At 32.8% G+C, this 23,702-nt stretch overlaps 1 protein-coding gene across 1 annotated transcript in view; it reads left to right on the forward strand.

Moving 5' to 3' along the window:
* LOC142233168 (SEC14 domain and spectrin repeat-containing protein 1-B) overlaps positions 1-23,702 on the forward strand; it is a 237,324-nt gene that overhangs the window by 22,043 nt on the left and 191,579 nt on the right. The window contains exons 2-5 of the mRNA XM_075303999.1: positions 9,694-10,066; positions 15,423-15,615; positions 16,070-16,183; positions 20,824-20,998. Of these exons, the coding sequence (XP_075160114.1) occupies positions 9,900-10,066; positions 15,423-15,615; positions 16,070-16,183; positions 20,824-20,998 (649 nt within the window). The 5' untranslated portion in view covers positions 9,694-9,899. The remainder of the gene's footprint in view (positions 1-9,693; positions 10,067-15,422; positions 15,616-16,069; positions 16,184-20,823; positions 20,999-23,702) is intronic.

Below are 23,702 nucleotides of genomic sequence, written 5' to 3' on the forward strand. Positions count from 1 at the left end.
AGACGGACGGACATCGCTAAATCGACTCAGAATTTAATTCTAGGCGATCGGTATACTGAACGATGGGTCTCAGACTTTTCCTTCTTGACGTTACATACAAATGCACAAACTTATTATAAATATGGGAAACATTTAAATCTGAAGCAGTTTTAAGGAAACTTCGCAAAAGTTTATTTATGGTTTATCGCTCGATATATATGTATTAGAAGTTTAAGAAAATTAGAGTCATTTTTACAACTTTTCGACTAAGCAGTAGCGATTTTACAAGGAAAATTTTGGTATTTTGACCATTTTTGTCGAAATCAGAAAAACATATATATATATATATAAAGGGTGATTTGTTAAGAGCTTGATAACTTTTTAAAAAAAAAAAACGCATAAAATTTGCAAAATCTCATCGGTTCTTTATTTGAAACGTTAGATTAGTCCATGACATTTACTTTTTGAAGATAATTTCATTTAAATGTTGACCGCGGCTGCGTCTTAGGTGGTCCATTCGGAAAGTCCAATTTTGGGCAACTTTTTCGAGCATTTCGGCCGGAATAGCCCGAATTTCTTCGGAAATGTTGTCTTCCAAAGCTGGAATAGTTGCTGGCTTATTTCTGTAGACTTTAGACTTGACGTAGCCCCACAAAAAATAGTCTAAAGGCGTCAAATCGCATGATCTTGGTGGCCAACTTACCGGTCCATTTCTTGAGATGAATTGTTCTCCGAAGTTTTCCCTCAAAATGGCCATAGAATCGCGAGCTGTGTGGCATGTAGCGCCATCTTGTTGAAACCACATGTCAACCAAGTTCAGTTCTTCCATTTTTGGCAACAAAAAGTTTGTTAGCATCGAACGATAGCGATCGCCATTCACCGTAACGTTGCGTCCAACAGCATCTTTGAAAAAATACGGTCCAATGATTCCACCAGCGTACAAACCACACCAAACAGTGCATTTTTCGGGATGCATGGGCAGTTCTTGAACGGCTTCTGGTTGCTCTTCACTCCAAATGCGGCAATTTTGCTTATTTACGTAGCCATTCAACCAGAAATGAGCCTCATCGCTGAACAAAATTTGTCGATAAACACATTTCGAACCGAACACTGATTTTGGTAATAAAATTCAATGATTTGCAAGCGTTGCTCGTTAGTAAGTCTATTCATGATGAAATGTCAAAGCATACTGAGCATCTTTCTCTTTGACACCATGTCTGAAATCCCACGTGATCTGTCAAATACTAATGCATGAAAATCCTAACCTCAAAAGAATCACCCTTTATATATATATATATATATATATATATATATATATATATATATATATATATATATATATATATATATATATATATATATATATATATATATATATATATATATATATATATATATATATATATATATATATATATATATATATATATATATATATATATATATATATATATATATATATATATATATATATATATATATATATATATATATATAATATATATATATATATATATATATATATATATATATATATATATATATATAATATATATATATATATATGATAACGCCAAAATTTTGATATGCTTAAGTCTAAATATTATTTAATTTGAATAAAGAGAATAGACATTCGGAACCAAGAGAATAGACATTTGAAAAACAAACAGCATATGTTTTCGCCTTGAGAGCACCATTTTATGTATGTGTGGACATGTGTTTTGTTTATCATTTTGGCATTATGGGCACAATTTTTCTTGGTTCATTAAAAGAAATCAGGGGTCTTCATAAAAATAACGAAAGGGCACTATACTCTTTTTAGAGTTGGGACAGTAAAATGAAATAAGGAGGAAATAGTGAAAAATTACACAGTAAAATGTATAAAAACAAAGTTTAGTTCCTCTTTATTAATAAGTAGTCCACGAGGAGTTGACGGACACCTTCAAATATAAAAGCGGGCATTAAATTCGAGTTTTGCAGCTAAAACAATTTAAAAAGTTTATTTTCTTTAAAATGAATTATTAAAGAAAAATAAAAGGCATTTTAGAGCGACGGTGTTAAATGCTAGTAAAAAACTGTTCACGCCTAACTAAATTTATGTTTATATTATAAAATTATTTATGTATGTTTATATTCGACTCCACGTTCTTCTTTTGTTAGAGTTTTTGAATTCCTTCCAAATTTTAAAGTTTTGTACCAAAAACAGTTTTTTGTTACAAAATTGTTTTTTTTTTGCAATAAAACAATATTTTATCCAAAAATCAGTCAATTTCGTTTATATCAAGCACTGTTACTGACTATAAGTCTTTAATAACCCACATTTCGAAGTTTCATTATAAAAATTTAATATAGTATAAATATAAATGTGTAAATTAAAAATAAAAAAAAGTGTTCGGTCGGAGCAGGGATTGAACCCACGACCCTTTGCATGCAAAGCAGACATGCTAACCACTGCTCCACGTGGCAAACAAATGTATGTTTCTGTTAAATAATGTTATGTTTGCATGGGCTCGTGGGCGCTGCAAACTATGCTATATAAATGTAATTTATAACGATAATTATCTCCTGGTGACTATAACAGCTACGTAATCCAGTGGATAGTGTGTTGGCTTATAAACTGTATGGTGCTCGGTTCGATTCTCCGTGCAGGCGAAAGGTAAAATTTAAAAAATTTATAAAAGTGAATAATTTCTTCAACATTATTTGTATTACAGAAAAAGGTACCAAGAACTAAAATATTTCGTGGATGTGAAAATTACGAGTATGTTAGGCAATGAGCAGAATCGTCTTTGGGGAAAATTCTTCCAAGCATATAATATTTTTGGCCTCAAAATGCTTCCAAACATATAATATGTTCACATAAAACAAACATATTAATGTGTCGGCAGTATCCAATAATATATGTGCTTCCTGCAAAATATGCTTGGAACATATTTTAAAGAAGCGATTTTTTTGAGGGTGTACAATGCTAATTCTACTCCCTGTGCAAAATTTCAACTAAATCGGAGTTAAAAATTGGACTCTGTGGTCATATAAGTGTAAATCGGGCGAACGCTATATATGGGAGATATATCTAAATCTGAACCGATTTCAACCAAATTTGGCACACATAGCTGCAATTATAATTCTAATTCCTGTGCAAAATTTCAACTAAATCGGAGCAAAAAATTGTCCTCTGTGGTCATATGAGTGTAAATCGGGCGAAAGCTATATATGGGAGCTATATCTAAATCTGAACCGATTTCAATCGAATTTTTCACACTTAACTATACTACTAATTGTACTCCTAGTGCAAAATTTCAAAAAAATTCGGCCAAAAATCTGGCTTCTGGGGCCATATAAGTCCATATCAGGCGAAAGATATATATGGGAGCTATATCTAAATCTGAACCGATTTCTTCCAAAATCAATAGGGTTCTATTCTGACCCAAATAAGGAACATGTGCCAAATTTGAAGGCGATTGGACTTAAATTGCGACCTAGACTTTGATCACAAAAATGTGTTCACAGAAAGACGGACGGACGGACGGACAGACGGGCAGACAGACATGGTTATATCGACTCAGGGACCCACCCTGATCATTTTTGCCAAAGACACCAAGTGTCTATCTCGTCTCCTTCTTTGTGTTGCAAACATATGCACTAACTTATAATACCCTGTTCCACAGTGTGGCGCAGGGTATAAACAACTTTAAACCAAAGATGCGAAATCCTCAAAAAAGTGTTAGCCTATATTTGAATCGTTTTTATCTTACATATAAAGATCCGTGTAAAAATATTTGAAGCGTTTTTATCTTAAATCTAAAGACTCAATGTTTCAGTTAAGTTAAGGATGATTTCATTAACTCAAAAATATTTTTCTTTATTTTAAGCTGAAAAGACATACGACTTTAACGGAGAGACGCAAATTTCCAAAAAAAATTGTGTCCTGAATTTAATAAAGTCGGGCGGGGCCGACTATAATATACCCTGCACCACTTTGTAGATCTAAATTTTCGATACCATATCACATCCGTCAAATGTTTTGGGGGCTATATATAAGGGTTTGTCCCAAATACATACATTTAAATACCACTCGATTTGGACAGAATTTGATAGACTTTTACAAAATCTTTAGACTCAAACTTTAAGTTGGCTAATGCACTAGGGTGGAACACAATTTTAGTAAAAAAATATGGGAAACATTTAAATCTGAAGCAATTTTAAGGAAACTTGGCAAAAGTTTATTTATGATTTATCGCTCGATATATATGTATTAGAAGCTTAGGAAAATTAGAGTAATTTTTACAGCTTTTCGATTAAGCAGTGGCGATTTTACTAGGAAAATGTTGGTATTTTCACCATTTTTGTCGAAATCAGAAAAACATATATATGGGAGCTATACCTAAATCTGAACCGATTTCAACCAAATTTGGCACGCATAGCTATAATGCTAAATCTACTCCCTGTGCAAAATTTCCACTAAATCGGAGTTAAAAATTGGCCTCTGTGGTCATTTGAGTGTAAATCGGGCGAAAGCTATATATGGGAGCTATATCTAAATCTGAACCGATTTCAACCAAATTTGGCACGCATAGCTACAATGGTAATTCCACTCCCTGTGCAAAATTTCAACTAAATCGGAGTTAAAAATTGGCCTCTGTGGTCATTTGAGTGTAAATCGGACGAAAACTATATATGGGAGCTATATCTAAATCTGAACCGATTTCAACAAAATTTGGCACGCATAGCTACAATGCTAATTCTACTCCCTGTGCAAAATTTCAACTAAATCGGAGTAAAAAATTGGCCTCTGTGGTCATTTGAGTGTAAATCGGGCGAAAGCTATATATGGGAGCTATATCTAAATCTGAACCGATTTCAACCAAATTTGACACGCATAGCTATAATGCAAATTCTACTCCCTGTGCAAAATTTCAACTAAATCGGAGCAAAAAATTGGCCTCTGTGGGCAAATAAGTGTAAATCGGGCGAAAGCTATATATGGGAGCTATATCTAAATCTGAACCGATTTGGCTGATATTTTGCAAGTTTTTCGAGACTCATAAAATATTCGGATGTACGGAATTTGAGGAAGATCGGTTGATATACACGCCAATTATGACCAGATCGGTGAAAAATATATATGGCAGCTATATCTAAATCTGAACCGAAAATCAATAGGGATCGTCTTTGAGCCGAAACAGGACCTTATACCAAATTTTAGGACAATCGGACTAAAACTGAGAGCTGTACTTTGCACACAAAAATACATCAACAGACAGACAGACAGACGGACATCGCTAAATCGACTCAGAATTTAATTCTAAGACGATCGGTATACTAAACGATGGGTCTCAGACTTTTCCTTCTTGGCGTTACATACAAATGCACAAACTTATTATACCCTGTACCACAGTAGTGGTGAAGGGTATAAAAATTTGTTGAAGCATAGATTATAAACTTTATTTTAAATAAAACTTCATTATTTTAAATAATCTTTAATACTACGTAAATACTTTTTTCATATAATTTACTGTTATAAAACTACATCGCTTTGGAGAAATCATGTATATTTGAAAAAAACAAGCCTAAATACATATTACCACTATGGCTGATGACTTGTTTAATATGGCATACTTCTATCTATGGTAAGGCATGAAAAAATGTACCTATAGTTTGGGGACGAATAAATGAATTGTTAAACCAGTTGCACTTGTTACATGCTGCCAGTAGAAATAATTTTTGATGCAACTGGAAATCTTCTAGACTCCATTGGTACTTACAGTGTTTATATTTTCTTTTTTTTTTTCTTTTTTCTTATTTTTATTTTCTGGGCATTATTATTAGAGAGATATGCTTGCAAAAACGATGTAGTAGAAAAGCAAATGCAAATGATACGTTTTGATAAGGAACTTGGGAAAAATGAAATCTGAAACAATGAATTTTACATCGGCTTTTTATATGACCTGTAAGTCATTATTTAAGCACCTTGGCATTGATTCTAAATTAATTCTTCAGTTATGATTTAACTTCTTAAGCATATATACGATAGGTTAGGTTAGGTTAGGTGGCAGCCCGATGTATCAGGCTCACTTAGACTATTCAGTCCATTGTGATACCACATTGGTGAACTTCTCTCTTATCACTGAGTGCTGCCTGATTCCATGTTAAGCTCAATGACAAGGGACCTCCTTTTTATAGCCGAGTCCGAACAGCGTTCCACATTGCAGTGAAACCACTTAGAGAAGGTTTGAAACCCTCAGAAATGTCACCAGCATTACTGAGGTGGGATAATCCACCGCTGAAAAACTTTTTGGTGTTTGGTCGAAGCAGGAATCGAACCCACGACCTTGTGTATGCAAGGCGGACATGCTAATCATTGCACCACGGTGGCTCCCAACAATGAATTTTACATCGGCTTTTTATATGACCTGTAAGTCATTTTTTAAGCATCCTTGGCATTGATTCTAAATTAATTCTTCAGTTATGATTTAACTTCTTGAGCATATAGACGATGCTAATTTTATAGAATTTTCGTGAAATTGGGCATCTAGAGGTGTTTTAAGTCCATAAAGAGATATGCCAAATTTGATATATATCGGCCCATGTTTGAGATAGCTCCCATTTAGATCGATCTTCCGATTTGACTTGATGAGGGAATGGAAGCTGCATTTTCTATCCGATTTGCTTGATATTTTCATTCAAAAGTAGGTATGCCACACGTTTATATCGTGTATGCACTTCTTTCAATTTCCACCCACTTTAAAATCTACAGAATTTAGGTCTCGTATTTTAATTGCAATAGAGTAGTGCACGTGACAGGAAATTGTCGTGACTCACGAACATTTTCGTGACTCACGCTCATGTCAACGGCGTGAGTGTGCGTGAGTCATGAAAATAATATCTTCGTGAGTGTGCGTGAGTAACGAATTACGCTCACGAAAATAATCCCGCTCTCCAACATAAAACGCTTCAAAGTTAAATTCATTTGCAATTTTAGTGACACCTAGGATGTTAAGAGTTTAATAACGCTCTCGATTTTAATCGTGCTCATGATTTCAGACACGTCCCACAGGTAAATTACTCATAAAATTATTCGTGAGTCACGACATATTTCGTGAGTCACGACATTTTCGTGCGTGAGTAAAAGTTTTCTTTTCGTGAGTGTGCTTGAGCATGAGACCTACCAAACAATATCGTGCGTGAGTAAGATTTTTCCGTCGTGAGTGTGCGTGAGTAAAATATTACTCACGTGCACACCTCTAAATTGCAAGACCTCTTTTAGTTCAGAACAATATTTTTTTCGTAGAAAGTTTAAATTTTATAACGGATCGAATAAACAAGTTGTCTTGGCATAGCTGGGGTAAACAGGACCACGTCAACGATAATAATTGGAGGAAATACTGGACTTAAGATGTATAAAGGTGGACTTAAGATATACAGAGGTCATGGCGATGAGATTGAAGATATTTGGAGAATGGAATGGAAACACGAAACCTCAAATGATAATAAGGGAGACGGTGGGTAAAATGGCTGACGCCGCAACAATCCATGATCGTTGGCAGAATTCTACCAAAAATTGTAGATTTTTTACTGTTTGCTAGATTGGATAAATACTTTTACTTTTGGTGGATTTTGCAAAATATTCCTCTCTAACTAAGAGGTACTTCAAGTTTCTATAGAAATACAATTTTGATAAAATTGTCTATAGAAATGAAATTTTGATAAAATTTTCTATAGAAATGAAACTTTGAGAAATTTTTCTACAGAAATGAAATTTTGAAATTAGTTTCTATAAAAGTAAAAATTTGGATAAAATCAAAAACTTCAAAATATTTTTTTATTAATTTGGTCGATTTTTGGTAAAATTTTCTTCAAATTTTGGTCGATTATTTTTGTCACGAGTGGCAACCGAGTGTGACATTGTGACGCCAGTAATATGATCTTGGATGAATGGGATCCCAGAGGGAAACAACAGGTACACCGATGGTTCAAAGATGGGTGAGATGGAACTGGGTGTATATGTGGAGGATCCAGACACCGAGATTCTATTCCGATTATCGGACCACAGCACAATCCTGCAGACAGAAGTACGTGCCATCATAGGATGTGTTAAATGACTTGGAAATAACACGAAGCCACAAAACTTGAACATTTTCACAGATTGGTAGAGGGCAATGAAGTCAACAACAGACATTATATATTCGGAATATGGCGGAATCCACATCATATTGGTGCCGTGACATGCAGGAATAAGAAGAAACGTAGCGGATAATGAAGTGACGATAGGAGCTAGGGTACATAGGGAAATTAACATAGAATACACAAAAAACGCGAGCCGAATAAGATGAATGGGCATGGGAGATACATAAAGCGATGTGGGTCAATGCAACGGTCAAAAAGGCATCGAAAATACTATGGGGTGGTGATCCAGATAAGAAAAAGACTCCTTGAGTAGTCCAAGGAGAGTTGTATAACAGTCAGGAGAGCCGTGACCGGTCGCTTAGAATTGGGAGCACATCTGTGCCGAATAGGAGCCGTAGTAGGAATTGTTTCGTTATTTAGTAGAATAATCATTCCCATAACGAAAAGTTTCATTGTATTTATGAAATTGTTTCCTTGGTTATAAAGGGTGATTTGTTAAGAGCTTGATAACTTTTTTTTAAAAAAAACGCATAAAATTTGCAAAATCTCATCGGTTCTTTATTTGAAACGTTAGATTGGTCCATGACATTTACTTTTTGAAGATAATTTCATTTAAATGTTGACCGCGGCTGCGTCTTAGGTGGTCCATTCGGAAAGTCCAATTTTGGGCAACTTTTTCGAGCATTTCGGCCGGAATAGCCCGAATTTCTTCGGAAATGTTGTCTTCCAAAGTTGGAATAGTTGCTGGCTTATTTCTGTAGACTTTAGACTTGACGTAGCCCCACAAAAAATAGTCTAAAGGCGTCAAATCGCATGATCTTGGTGGCCAACTTACCGGTCCATTTCTTGAGATGAATTGTTCTCCGAAGTTTTCCCTCAAAATGGCCATAGAATCGCGAGCTGTGTGGCATGTAGCGCCATCTTGTTGAAACCACATGTCAACCAAGTTCAGTTCTTCCATTTTTGGCAACAAAAAGTTTGTTAGCATCGAACGATAGCGATCGCCATTCACCGTAACGTTGCGTCCAACAGCATCTTTGAAAAAATACGGTCCAATGATTCCACCAGCGTACAAACCACACCAAACAGTGCATTTTTCGGGATGCATGGGCAGTTCTTGAACGGCTTCTGGTTGCTCTTCACTCCAAATGCGGTAATTTTGCTTATTTACGTAGCCATTCAACCAGAAATGAGCCTCATCGCTGAACAAAATTTGTCGATAAAAAAGCGGATTTTCTGCCACTGATTTTGGTAATAAAATTCAATGATTTGCAAGCGTTGCTCGTTAGTAAGTCTATTCATGATGAAATGTCAAAGCATACTGAGCATCTTTCTCTTTGACACCATGTCTGAAATCCCACGTGATCTGTCAAATACTAATGCATGAAAATCCTAACCTCAAAAGAATCACCCTTTATTTTAATTGTAGATTTCATTAATATTACAAAATTTGTTTCTATCAGTGTACCTAGTGCATTATTCATAATAGAAAATCTACCACTATCTCAGCTTTCTTCCCGTTATATAAGAGAAAACTACCTTATTAATAAAATTTTTATACTTACCATTGATTATTGTCTATTACAGCAAATAAATCCCGTCTTAGACATAGATTATAAAAATTTTTGAAAAAGAGGACGCAAATGGAATAAACCGGATTTTTTGAGTGCCACTCTTAAATTCGTGTAAAATGTGGTAAAACCAGTGGTCTCCCCGCAGTGTAAGATTTCAAAAAACCACACCTCTTCTTCATTAGCTTCTCTATCGAAACGAATCGATGCTCAGCCATAAATATGGAAGAAGATGTTTTAAATGCCTTACAAACCCGTACGGCCTATTTGCCAGGTAGCTTTGATCGTGATGGCAAAATCATCTTCATTGTCAATGTGATCAATGATCTTCAAAGTTGGCAGCGCAAATGTTTGGAGTTGTCCGCCGCCTATTTACGACGATCTCTAAGGTAAGTAGAAGAGGCTCAAAAACCACTAAAAAGTTTTAAATTATGATTATGATAATGTAAAATCGTTTATCACTCATTATGAATGTTTCATGTATGCATATAGTTCCGGCAAAGCTATTTAAATGGTTGGTCATTAATTTAGCTTTTGGGTATTTGGGCTATAAAATAAGCAAAATGGGATTTCTAATTAATTTGTAATATTTTGTAAGTACAATGTGGCTGAAATGTATTATAAGCAACTTCAAGTTTGCTATCATTTCTAAACCGCTCGTTTGACAACTGATAGATTTATTCCAGTGACATTTTATTTTATTGTATATAAACTTACAAAAGCATTTGGATCTATTGCATTCAGAGTTAGTTATTTGTGTAATACTGAGATTGATTTATATTTGGCTGGAAAACAACAAGTTGCTATCGGTAGCATCGTGTCCAAAAAGTTGACGAATTAAAAATAATCCGGATAGTGAAAGGTCAACTAATGGACCCACTAGACACCCACAAATTTGTTAGTTTGGATGAAAACTCTTCAGCTTTTTCACAAAGAAAAAGTTGTGTTGCTGATAAGTCCCCGGTCTGACACATAGATGGCGTCGCAAGTATTAAATGCATATTATTTTTATATAGTACCAACCTTCAAATGATTCGTGTCAAAATTTGACGTCTGTAAGTCAATTAGTTTGTGAGATAGAGCCTCTTTTGTGAAGCAACTTTTGTTATTGTGAAAAAATGAAAAAAAAGGAATTTCGTGTTTTGATAAAATACTGTTTTCTGAAGGGAAAAAATACGGTGGAAGAAAAACTTGGCTTGATAATGAGTTTCCGGGCTCTGCCCCAGGGAAATCAACAATAATTGATTGGTATGCAAAATTCAAGCATGGTGAAATGAGCACGGAGGACGGTGAAAGCAGAGGACGCCCGAAAGAGGTGGTTACCGACGAAAACATAAAAAAAATCCACAAAATGATTTTGAATGACCGTAAAATGAAGTTGATCGAGATAGCAGAGACATTAAAGATATCAAAGGAACGTGCTGGTCATATCATTCATCAATATTTGGATATGCGATAAGCGTATTCTCCAGATCTGGCCCCCAGCGACTTTTTCTTGTTCTCAGACCTCAAAAGGATGCTCGCAGGGAAAAAATTTGGCTGCAATGAAGAGGTGATCGCCGAAACTGAGGCCTATTTTGATGCAAAACCGAATGAGTGCTACCAAAATGGTATCAAAAAATTGGAAGGTCGTTATAATCGTTGTATCGCTCTTGAAGGGAACTATGTTGAACAATAAAAACGAATTTTGACAAAAAAAGGTGTTTTTCTTTCTTAGACCGGGGACTTATCAGCCAACCTGTTATACCCTCCACCATAGGACGGGGGTACATTAACTTTGTCATTCCGTTTGTAACACATCGAAATATTGCTCTAAGAACCCACAAACTATATATATTCTGGGTCGTGGTGAAATTCTGAGTCGATCTGAGCAATGTACGTCCGCCCGTCTGTTGAAATCACCCTAACTGCCGAACGAAACAAGCTATCGACTTGAAACTTGGCACAAGTAGTTGTTATTGATGTAGGTCAGATGGTATTGCAAATGGGCCATATCGGTCCACTTTTACGTATAGCCCCCATATAAACGGACCCCCAAATTTTGCTTGCCAATCCTCTAAGAGAAGCAAATTTCATATTGTATATGGTCTCTAACATGCAAAAATTGGTTCACATCGGTCTATAATTATATATAGCCCCCATATAAACCGATCCCCAGATTTGGCTTGAGGAGCCTCTAAGAAAAGCAAATTTCATCCGATCCGGTTGAAATTAGGTACATGGTGTCAGCATATGATTTCTAAAAACCATGCAAAAATTGGTCCACATCGGTCCATAATTATATATAGCCCCCATATAAACCGATCACCAGATTTGACCTCCGGAGCCTCTAGGAAGACCAAAATTCATTTGATTCATTTGAAATTTGATACGTGGTGTTAATATATGGCCTCAAACACCAATGCAAAAATTTGTCGAATTCGGTCCATAATTACCGATCCCCAGATTTGACCTCTGGAGCCCCTTGGAAGAGCAAAATTCATCCGATTGGGTTGAAATTTGGTACGTGATGTTAGGATATGTTATCCAGCAACCACGCAGGAATTGGTTCATATCAGTCCATAATTATATATAGCCCCCATATAAACCGATCCCCAGATTTGACCTCCGGAGCCTCTAGAAAGACCAAAATTCATTTGATTCATTTGAAATTTGATACGTGGTGTTAATATATGGCCTCAAACACCAATGCAAAATTTTGTCGAATTCGGTTCATAATTATATATGTCGCCCCCATATAAACCGATCCCCAGATTTGACCTCTGGAGCCCCTTGGAAGAGCAAAATTCATCCGATTGGGTTGAAATTTGGTACGTGATGTTAGGGTATGTTATCCAACAACCACGCAGGAATTGGTTCATATCAGTCCATAATTATATATAGCCCCCATATAAACCGATCCCCAGATTTGACCTCAGGTGCCTTTCGGAGAAGCAAAATTCATCTGATCTGGTTGAAATTTGGTACGTGGTGGTAGTATATGATATTTAACAACCATGCCAAAAGTGGTCCACATCAGTCCATAGTCATATATAGCCCCCATAAAACCGATCCCGAGATTTGGTTTTGGAGCCACTTGGAGGAGCAAATTTCATCCGAGTCAGTTGAAATTTGGTACATTGTGCTAGTGTATGACCGTCAACAACCATGCCTAACTAGGTCCATATCGGTCTATAGTTATATATAGCCCTCAGATAAATCGATCCCCAATCACACAAAAATTGGTCCATATCAAGTTCATAATTGTATAATGGGGGGCTACATATTTCAATTCTGGCTCTCTACGTACCACGCAGAAGTCCATATCGATTCGTAATTATTTGTAGACTTCCCTATACATACCTTTTTTGTCTAATATATACCACGTATGGACTAACTGACAATTTAGAAAACGATGTTAAGAAGTTTTAAGATACCACAACCCAAGTAATTCGATTATGGATGACAGTCTTTCGAAGAAATTTCTACGCAATCCATGGTGGAGGAGATTCGGCCTGGCCGAACTTACGGCCGTATATACTTGTTTAAAATTTTATTTCTATATTTATATATACCACGTATGGACTTACTTACAATTTAGAAGACGGTGTTAGGAGCTTTTAAGACACCTTGCCATCGGCAAGCGTTACCGCAACCCGAGTAATTCGATTGTGGATGGCAGTGTTTAGAAGAAGTTTCTACGCAATCCATAGTGGAGGGTACATAAGCTTCGGCCAGGCCGAACGTAAGTTCCGTATATACTTGTTATACCCTCCACCATATGATGGGGGGTATATTAACTTTGTCATTCCGTGTGTAACACATCGAAATATTGCTCTAAGACCCCATAAAGTATATATATTCTGGGTCGTGGTGAAATTCTGAGTCGATCTGAGCATGTCCGTCCGTCTGTTGAAATCACGTTAACTTCCGAACGAAACAAGCTATCGACTTGAAACTTGGCACAAGTAGTTGTTATTGATGTAGGTCGGATGGTATTGCAAATGGGCCATATCGGTCCACTTTTACGTATAGCCCCCATATAAACGGACCCCCAAATTTGGCTTGCGAGGCCTCTAAGAGAAGCAAATTTCATCCGATGCGGCTGAAATTTGGTACATGGTGTTAGTATATGGTCTCTAACATTCATGCAAAAATTGGTCCACATCGGTCCATAATTATATATGGCCCCCATATAAACCGATCCCCCGATTTGGCTTGCGAGGCCTCTAAGAGAAGGAAATTTCATCCGATCCGGCTGAAATTTGGTTCATGGTATTATTATATGGTCTCTAACATCCGTGCAAAAATTGGTCTAAATCGGTCCATAATTATATATAGCCCTCATATAAACCGATCCCCCGATTTGGCTTGCGAGGCCTCTAAGAGAAGCAAATTTCATCCGATCCAGCTGAAATTTGGTACATGGTGTTAGTATATGGTCTCTAATAACCATGCAAAAAATGGTCCACATCGGTCCATAGTTATATATAGCCCCCATATAAACCGAACCCCCGATTTGGCTTGCGAGGCTTCTAAGAGAAGCAAATTTCATCCGATCCGGCTGAAATTTGGTACATGGTGTTAGTATATGGTCACTAACAACCATGCAAAAATTGGTCCACATCGGTCCATAATTATATATAGCCCCCATATAAAACGATCCCCCGATTTGGCTTGCTTGACCTCCGGTGCCTTTTGGAGGAGCAAAATTCATCCGATCTGCTTGAAATTTGGTACGTGGGGATAGTATATGATATTTACCAACCATGCCAAAAGTGGTCCATATCAGTCCATAATCATATATAGCCCCATATAAACCGATCCCGAGATTTGGTTTTGGAGCCTCTTGGAGGAGCCAATGTACCAAGCCAAATCATCCGAGTGAGTTGAAATTTGGTACATTGTGCTAGTATATGGTCGTTAACAACCATGTCTAACTAGGTCCATATCGGTCTATAGTTATATATATCCCTCAGATAAATCGATTTCCAATCACACAAAAATTGGTCCATATCAAGTTCATAATTGTATATAGCCCACATATAAGCGATCCCCATATTTCAATTCTGGCTCTCTACGTACCGTGCAAAAAGTCCATATCGATTCGTAATTATTTGTAGACTTAACTATACATAACTTTTTTGTCTAATATATACCACGTATGGACTAACTCACAATTTAGAAAACGATGTTAAGAAGTTTTAAGATACCACAACCCAAGTAATTCGATTGTGGATGACAGTCTTTCGTAGAAGTTTCTACGCAATCCATGGTGGAGGGTACATAAGATTCGGCCTGGCCGAACTTACGGCCGTATATACTTGTTTTTTTTTTCTTAATTTCTTTATTCAAATAAACTTCCAAGGCTCAACTTCTAAAGCAATGCAAAATATCCAATGTAGAATTTGATCACGATCACAATCACGAATTCAGATACTTTATAGGGTCTGAAACCTTATTTCAATGGAATGACAAAGTTAGTAGGGGTAGGTTGGCTAAAAACGAATATTCTCAAATATAGATTTTGAAACATTTAAGCTAGACCTTCAGGCATTTGTTGCGAGCAACTCCCTTTCTTATTGTTGTTAGGTAGACAGTAATCAAGCATACAATAACAGTCGATTCATTCATCAAGCATACAATAACAGTCGATTGATTCAAGAAAAACTAAAACCAAATACGACATTATACGAGTAATTAGCCAATGATTGATGATTTCATTTTGTTTTTTTTTTTTAATATTTTCAAAATTTCCATTTACAGCGACTTCATTTTGCAAAAGGGCATCGCGGTTATTATAGATGCCCAAAATTCAACGGCTCGAATAACACGTCAACATGCCCGTTACATTTATAATCTCTTTGAGGGCCTAAAAGTCAGTTTGTATCTAGTCAAATCGGAAGGATTCTGGGAGAAGCATGTGGAAACTTGTACCAAAGGTCAAAGTAAAGCTGAGGTAAGTTAATTGAGTTACATATAAAATTAAAATTATGTTAAAGAACTAGGCCCATAAATTTATGGAAATCAAAGTTCATTGACTGATACCCAGGACATAATAGTCATTTGTATTAACAACCATTTGTGTAATGTTTAATTTCATACCATACACCCAGGGAAGGAATATGATCACCTCAAACATGTTTTAAGAGCAAAATGTTATTTTTGGGTGGTGACCATGTAACATGGTTTTCGCAACCATGTTATTTTCTCGGAAATCATGTATCTGATTTCGGCAAGCAGGTTATATTTGACGAGAAAATAACATTTTGGTGACAAACGTGTTACATGGTCACCATACAAAAATAACATTTTGCTCTTGAAACATGTTTGAGGTGATCATGTTCCTTCTCTGCGTGTATGTATTAAAATATTTTTGTTTATTTTCTTTTCTTTTTTTAACAAAATGTTAGCCCATTGTCTTGTCCAAGGCCCGTTTAACAAAATATTTCGATTTGTCATCACTGCCCGAAGAGTTGGGAGGCAGCTTACAATATAACTATGATTTGTGGCTAAATCAACGCAAGGTAAGTGACTAGTGAAGAAATTAACATAGATATATTGGGTAGTAACATAAGTTCGTTCTGAGTTTTTGATGTTAATGTTAATTCAACAGTGCCGTCAGATGATGTTCATCGAATTCTGACGTCCGCCTGAGGCTTTGGTTATCTAATATTTTATGCATATGTCATTTAAGCCCAGTTAGGTTAGGAATAGTGTCAGCCTTATATTTTAGGTTCACTTAAACTATTCAATCCTTTGTGATACCACAGGTGGCGAATTTCTCTCCACATAGAGAAGTTATGTCACCAGCATCTCTGGGAGGGAATAAACCACAGTTTAAACTTTTTGGTATTCGATTGAGTATGGGCTCGGTGGCCACAATTGGTAGAATTGAAATAAATTTGTCAATAGAAATAACATTTTGACAAAATTTTTTAAAGAAATAATATTTAAAAAAAAAAACATTTCTATAGAAATAAAAATTTGACAAAATTTACTGCGGAAACGAAATTTTAACAGAATGTTCTATAGAAATAATAGTTTTCAAAAATTTCTATAGAAATAAAATTTGCAAAAATTTCTATAGAAATAATATTTTGCAAAATTATCTATAGAAATAAAATTTTGAAAAAAATTCAATGGGAATAAAATTTTGAAAATACTTTAGTAGAATTCTACCAAAAATTGTAGATTTTTTAATGTTTGGTAGATTGGTGCAATTCTTGATGTTTTAGTAGATTTTGCAAAATATTCCTCTACAGGTAAGAGGTACGTCACAAATTTTCTATTGAAATAAATTTTTCCATAGAAATAACATTCTGACAAAGTATTCTGTGGAAATAAAATTTTGATAAAATTTTCTATACAAATAAAATTTTAACATAGAAATAAAATTTTGTAATTTTTTTTATGGAAATAAAATTTTGCACAATTTACTTTAGAAATACAATTTTGCAAATACTTTCTACACACTCAAAAACTGTTTACTTGGATCCACAAATTTTGACCTTCCTTTAAGGACTTTGGTATTGTTTGTGAGCCAAAGATGCGGATTCTTTAAAATAAAGACGTTTATTACCTACGTAGCTTTAAATCTAGAATCATTAGATTAAAATTAGGACACAGAACTCGTTTAAAAAATCCATATTATAACAGATTCATTTCAAAATAAAAAATGTTATCGTGATCCAAAAAAAAATTAAACCAAAGATACAAAATGCTCAAAATAAGTCATAGGCTATATTTTTAGCGCTTTTAACTTAAATATATAGTTCTGTTAATTCACGGACGATTTTTTTAAATCAAAATTGTTCTGCATTCCTTTAAGGAAAATTGATTTAGTTTAGGGACATGCGACTTTAACGAACAGACGCAAATTTCCAAAATTTTTGTCCTAAATTTAATAAAAAAACAATTTTTTAAAGCATTATTTTAAAGAAATTTGTGTGTCAAAAGTATCAAATATTGACAAACATTTTTACAGGAATAAAATTTTGACAATTTTTTTTTTTGGAAATAAAATGTTGACAAAATTTTCTAGAAAAATACAATTTTGGCAAATATTCTACAGAAATAAAATTTTGCTAAAACTTTTCTAAAGAAATAATATTTTGACAAAATTTTCTATAGAACTAAAATTTTGATACAAATTTTGTATAGAAATACAATTTTGATAAAAAGTTTCTATAGAAATAATATTTTGACAAAATTTTCTATAGAAATAAAATTTTAACAAAATTTTCTATAGAAATAAAATTGTGGCAAAATTTTCTAAAGAAATAAAATTTTTACAAAATTTTCTATAGATATAAAATTTTAACAAAATTTTCTAGAGAAATAAAATGTTGACAAAATTTTCTATAGAAATAACATTTTGACAAAATTTCCTTTAAAAAACCATTTTGATAAAAGTTTTCTAAAGAATTAATATTTTGACAAAAAATTTTCTATTAAAATAAAATTGTGACAAAATTTTCTAAAGAAGTAAAATTTTGACAAACTTTCCTATAAAAATAAAATTTTGATAAAACTTTTCTAAGGAAATAATATTTTGAAATAATTTTGTATAGAAGTAAAATTTTCACAAAATTTTCTATAAAAATAACATTTTGACAAAAATTTCAATACAAATAAAATTTTGACAAAATTTTCTATAAAAATAAAATTTTGACAAAATTTTCTATAGAAATAAAATGTTGGCAAAATTTTCTATAGGAATAAAATTTTGACAAAATTTTCTATACACGGATGAAAAAGACTGTTTTTCATATGTTTGGCTATAAACATTATATGTTTGGAACACAAATTTTTAAACACAATATTTTTGAGTGCAGGCATATAATGTTCATAAACTAGCATAACATGTTTGGGACATATATGTTAATATGTTGGAACATATTATGTTTGGGACATAAAATGTTTGTAAATATAATATGCTTGGATGCAAACATATATTAATTTAGAAATAGCCTATAAACATATATGTGTTTAGTAGCTTGGGGCGCTATTTAACAGGGAGCGATATTGAATTAAGTTGGTGGTTGTTGCTTGTTATTACAAAATTAACATTTTATTTTTCCTTGGGCAATTGATCAGCTACTTCTTTGATCCTTACAAACTGTGTGGTCCGCTGTTCGAATCCCCGTCCGGCAAAAGGTAAAATTAAAATAAAAAAATCATACAATTGAATAATTTCTTCTACAATGTTTGTATTAGAGAAAAAGGTGCTAAGAACTAAAAAATCTCGTGGAAGTGAGAAAGATGTGGGGGAATATACAATTGGGCAGAAACAAAATTTTGAGCATTCAGGTCGAAAACCTATGTTGTTAACACCTATATTACCTGTTTATTTTCATAATTCATTATGATTGTAAATATATAAATAAATAAATAAAATTTTGAGCACAATATTGTTTGGGAGAATTTTTTTTAAGCATATAATATTTTTGGGTGCAAAATGCTTCCAAACATATTATATGTTCACATAATAACATATTGTTTTTTGGAAGACAACATTATTGAATTTGGATGCAAAAATACAAAATGTTTGGAACTTAGACTACCCAAACATATATTGTTTAGACCAATATGCTTTCAAACATATAATATAATGGAAGAGATCAAACATATAAATGTTTGGGCAATACCCAGAAATGTATATGCTTGAAGCAAAATATGTTTGGGAGTATATGTTACAGAAGCGATTTTTTGTGAGCGTGTAGAAACGAAAATTTGCAAACATTTTCTATAGAAATAACATTTTGACAAAATTTTCTATAGAAACGAAAATTTGCAAACATTTTCTATAGAAATAAAATTTTGACAACATTTTCTATAGAAATAAAATTTATACAAAATTTTCTATAGAAATAAAATTTTGACAAAAATTTCTATAGAAATAAAATTTTGATAAAATTTTCTATAGAAATAAAACTTTGACAAAAATTTCTATAGAAATAAAATTTTGATAAAATTTTCTATAGAAATAAAATTTTGACAAAATTTCCTATAAAAAACAATTTTGATAAAAATTTTCTAAAGAAATAATATTTTGACAAAATTTTCTATAGAAATAAAATTTTGACAAAATTTTCTATAGAAATAAAATTTTGACAACATTTTCTATAGAAATAAAATTTTGACAAAATTTTCTATATAAATAAAATTTTGACAAAATTTTCTATAGAAATAAAATTTTGATAAAATTTTATATAGAAATAAAATTTTGGCAAAATTTTCTATAGAAATACAATTTTGACAAAATTTTCTATAGAAATAAAATTTTGTTAAAATTTTCTATAGAAATAAAAATTTGCAAACATTTTCTATAGATATAAAATTTGGACAAAATTTTCTATAAAAATACAATTTTGACGAAATATTGTACAGAAATAAAATTTTGATAAAACTTTTCTAAAGAAATAATATTTTGACAACATTTTCTATAGAAATAAAATTTGAATAAAAGTTTTCTATAGAAATTACAATTGTGATAACAAGTTTCTATAGAAATAATATTTTGACAAAATTTTCTATAGAAATAAAATTTTAACAAAATTTTCTATAAAAATAACATTTTGACAAAATTTCCTATAAAAAACAATTTTAATAAAAAATTTCTAAAGAAATAATATTTTGACCAAATTTTCTATTGAAATAAAATTTTGACAAAATTTTCGAAAGAAATAAATATAGAAATAAATGTTTGGCAAACATTTCCTATAAAAATACAATTTTGATAAAAATTTCTAAAAAAAAAAATAATATTTTGACAAAATTTTCTTTAGAAATAAAAGTTTGACAAAAATTTCTATAACAATAAAATGTTGCCGCAATTTTCTATAGAAATAAAATGTTAATAGAAATTTCTATAGAATAAAACTTTGAAAAAATTTTCTATAGCAATAAAATTTTGACAAAATTTTATATAGAAATATAAATTTAAGAAATTTTTCTATAGTAGTCGAATATTGACAAAATAAAATTTTGACAAAATTTTCTATAGGAATAAAATTTTAACAAAAATTCCTATAGAAATAAAATTTTGACCAAATTGTATACGATTTTATACGAATTCTTTGTTACCTCTTTTGGAATTGAAGTAAAACAATTATTAATTACTTGTGACATCTATATGTATTTTATTGTTTCTATTTCCAAACAGTCGGTGGAAGAGTTCATTAAATATTATGACGAATGCTTAAAATCAATGGAGGGCTTACATCAACTATTGCAGGGCAATAAATCAATACGACCATCGGAAGCGGATGTGGAGCTTAAGAAAAGTGCCCAACAACATGCTAAAGTGCAGTGTAGCATTGATACAGTCATTGCTTTGGGTAAGTATACGATATGGTTTTGTTTTTATCTTTTCCCATACACCTTTCTTTTCTAGTAATGAGGGCAAGTTAAAACGGAATGATGATAGTTAAAATGGAAAATAATCTATGGCTACTGGATTTTAGGCTATTGCTCATTTGTCATGGGAATTTATGATTTAAACATATTATGCTAACTGTTTCTTAGTTCAATGGCATTATATTGAAAGCTAAATGAATTGAATGGATAGTATGGTTATTTCCTTCATTTAGAGAATAGATGAAACGGTTTTCAGTTCGTATCTGAGAAGTTTACACAAAATATTGAAATTCTCTAGGGAAGTTCGTTGTGACAAATCCCCATCAAGTTTGTTTCTTAAATCTTTTGTTTTAATTACTTAACATTTCGGAGTTTCATTCGTTAGCAAATTCGCATGACAAGTTTTTACTTGAAGAAAAAGTTATCATAATCTGCAGAAATTGAAGAAGTAATCTATCAACTAGTTTTAAAGATAATCGGTTTATTCGGCCAGTAAAGTATTATGACTCGTTTTAATGCCAATCAAAAGAAGTCGAAAATACATAGCTTTAGATTTCGTTTAAGACAGACATGTAAATTAAAATTTTTTAACATATTATCAGAAATTTTTTTTTATTTTATTTATTTATTTATTTATTTAGTGTAAAATTAATTTACAAAAAATATAAAAAGTAACATTAGGACTGGTTGCCAGGACCTTCACCTAAATTATCAGAAATTAATATTGATATATGTAAGCGTTTCACCTTGTTTGGGAGTAGAAAGTTGTTTTTTCTTTTTTTTCTTTTTTTAATTAAGGTGACTAGTTTTATTGGTTCTAAATTCAATATAGAAATATATATGTGACAACGATTTGATTTTTCTAAAATCTTGTCTTAATTGGTTAAAAATGTGAAAATAAAATGGATTTTAAATGTAAGTTTTTCCATAGAATGGGGTCAAGAGCAAGAACAATAATAACATTTGTAGTTTGGGAATCCCATTGGTATGTCGTACAATATGAAGCAAATAAAGTATTCCTTTTATGAGCGCCATTGCAAAATCTTTATTTTAACCCTTTCATTACTGAATTAAACCCAATGTTAAAATGTTAAAATTTTCCTACCTCAATTAGTTAAAAAGCTATATGGGTTACTCCTTAAAACTTGATTTTTGAATTGTCACCAAATGACGAAAAAGAGTGCTATTTGGCCTATAATATTTGTCGAAGTGTAAAAAATACAAAAATGAAATTGAAATAATATCAACTAGAGTTTTTCTATGAATGTCCAGTTACTAGAGACACACAGTAGAAAAATTATTTCAATTTCGTATACTTCGTTGATTTTTGAAGAAGTTTATAAAAATGCCTAAATGGCCACCAATATGAAAAATATTTATACCATATTTCGATTACAGTTTTTAATTTTAAATAACATAAAGAAATAAGTCGAAACTTAGTGCATGCAAAAAAATAATTCTTTTCTCCCAAACGAAATTTTAGACAAACATTACGTTTCCCATTTGCTTTTCGATATAAAGAAGTTTGTTTTGAAGAGAAGTAAATATTTTTTGTGATAAATGTCGATTCTTTTACAGGATGTAAACACAATTTCATAAAGACGAACTCCAATTTGTTTTTTCTAACTTTCTGGCTAATTGTATCTTTCCTCGCATCTTTCTCACTTCCTCGAAATTTATTTAGTTCTTAGCACCTTTTTCTGTAATACAAACAATGTTGAAAAAATTATTTGATTTTATAATTTTTTTATACCCACCACCATAGAATGGTGACAGGGGTATAATAAGTTTGTCATTCCGTTTGTAACACATCGAAATATCGATTTCCGACTATATAAAGTATATATATTCTTGATCAGAGAGAAATTCTAAGACGATATAACGATGTCCGTCTGTCTGTCTGTTGTAATCACGCTACAGTCTTCAATAATGAAGCAATCGTGCTGAAATTTTGCACAAACTCGTCTTTTGTCTGCAGGCAGGTCAAGTTCGAAGATGGCTATAACGGTCCAGGTTTTGATATAGTCCCCATATAAACCGACCTCCCGATTTGGGGTCTTGGGCTTATAGAAATCGAAGTTTTTATCCAATTTGCCTGAAATTTAAAATCTAGAGGTATTTTATGACCATAAAGAGGTGTGCCAAAAATGGTGAGTATCGGTCCATGTTTTGGTATAGCCCCCATATAGACCGATCTCCCGATTTTACTTCTTGGGCTTATAGAAACCGCAGTTTTTATTCAATTTACCTGAAATTGGAAATCTAGAGGTATTGTAGGACCACAAATACGTGTGCCAAAAATTGTGAGTATCGGTCCATGTTGTGGTATGGCCCTTATATAAAATGACCTCCCGATTTGGGGTCTTGGGCTTCTAGAATCCGAAGTTTTTATCCTATTTGCCTGAAATTGGAAATCTAGAGGTATTTTCGGGTCGTAAAGAGGTGTGCGAAAAAGGGTGAGTATCGGTCCATATTTTAGTATAGCCCCCATAAAAACGATCTCCCGATTTAACTCCTTGTGTTTCTAGAAACCGTAGTTTTTATCTGATTTGCCTGAAATTGTAAATATTCTGGTATTTTAGGCTCACAAAAGCGTGCATCGGATTAAGTTTTTATCGGTCCATTTGGTAATGCCTCCATATAGACCAGCGTTGCCAATTTAGCTTTTTTCCCGCTAGATTTGGC

Source organism: Haematobia irritans, chromosome 4 (assembly GCF_050003625.1).
Source record: "Haematobia irritans isolate KBUSLIRL chromosome 4, ASM5000362v1, whole genome shotgun sequence".
Lineage (NCBI taxonomy): Eukaryota > Metazoa > Arthropoda > Insecta > Diptera > Muscidae > Haematobia > Haematobia irritans.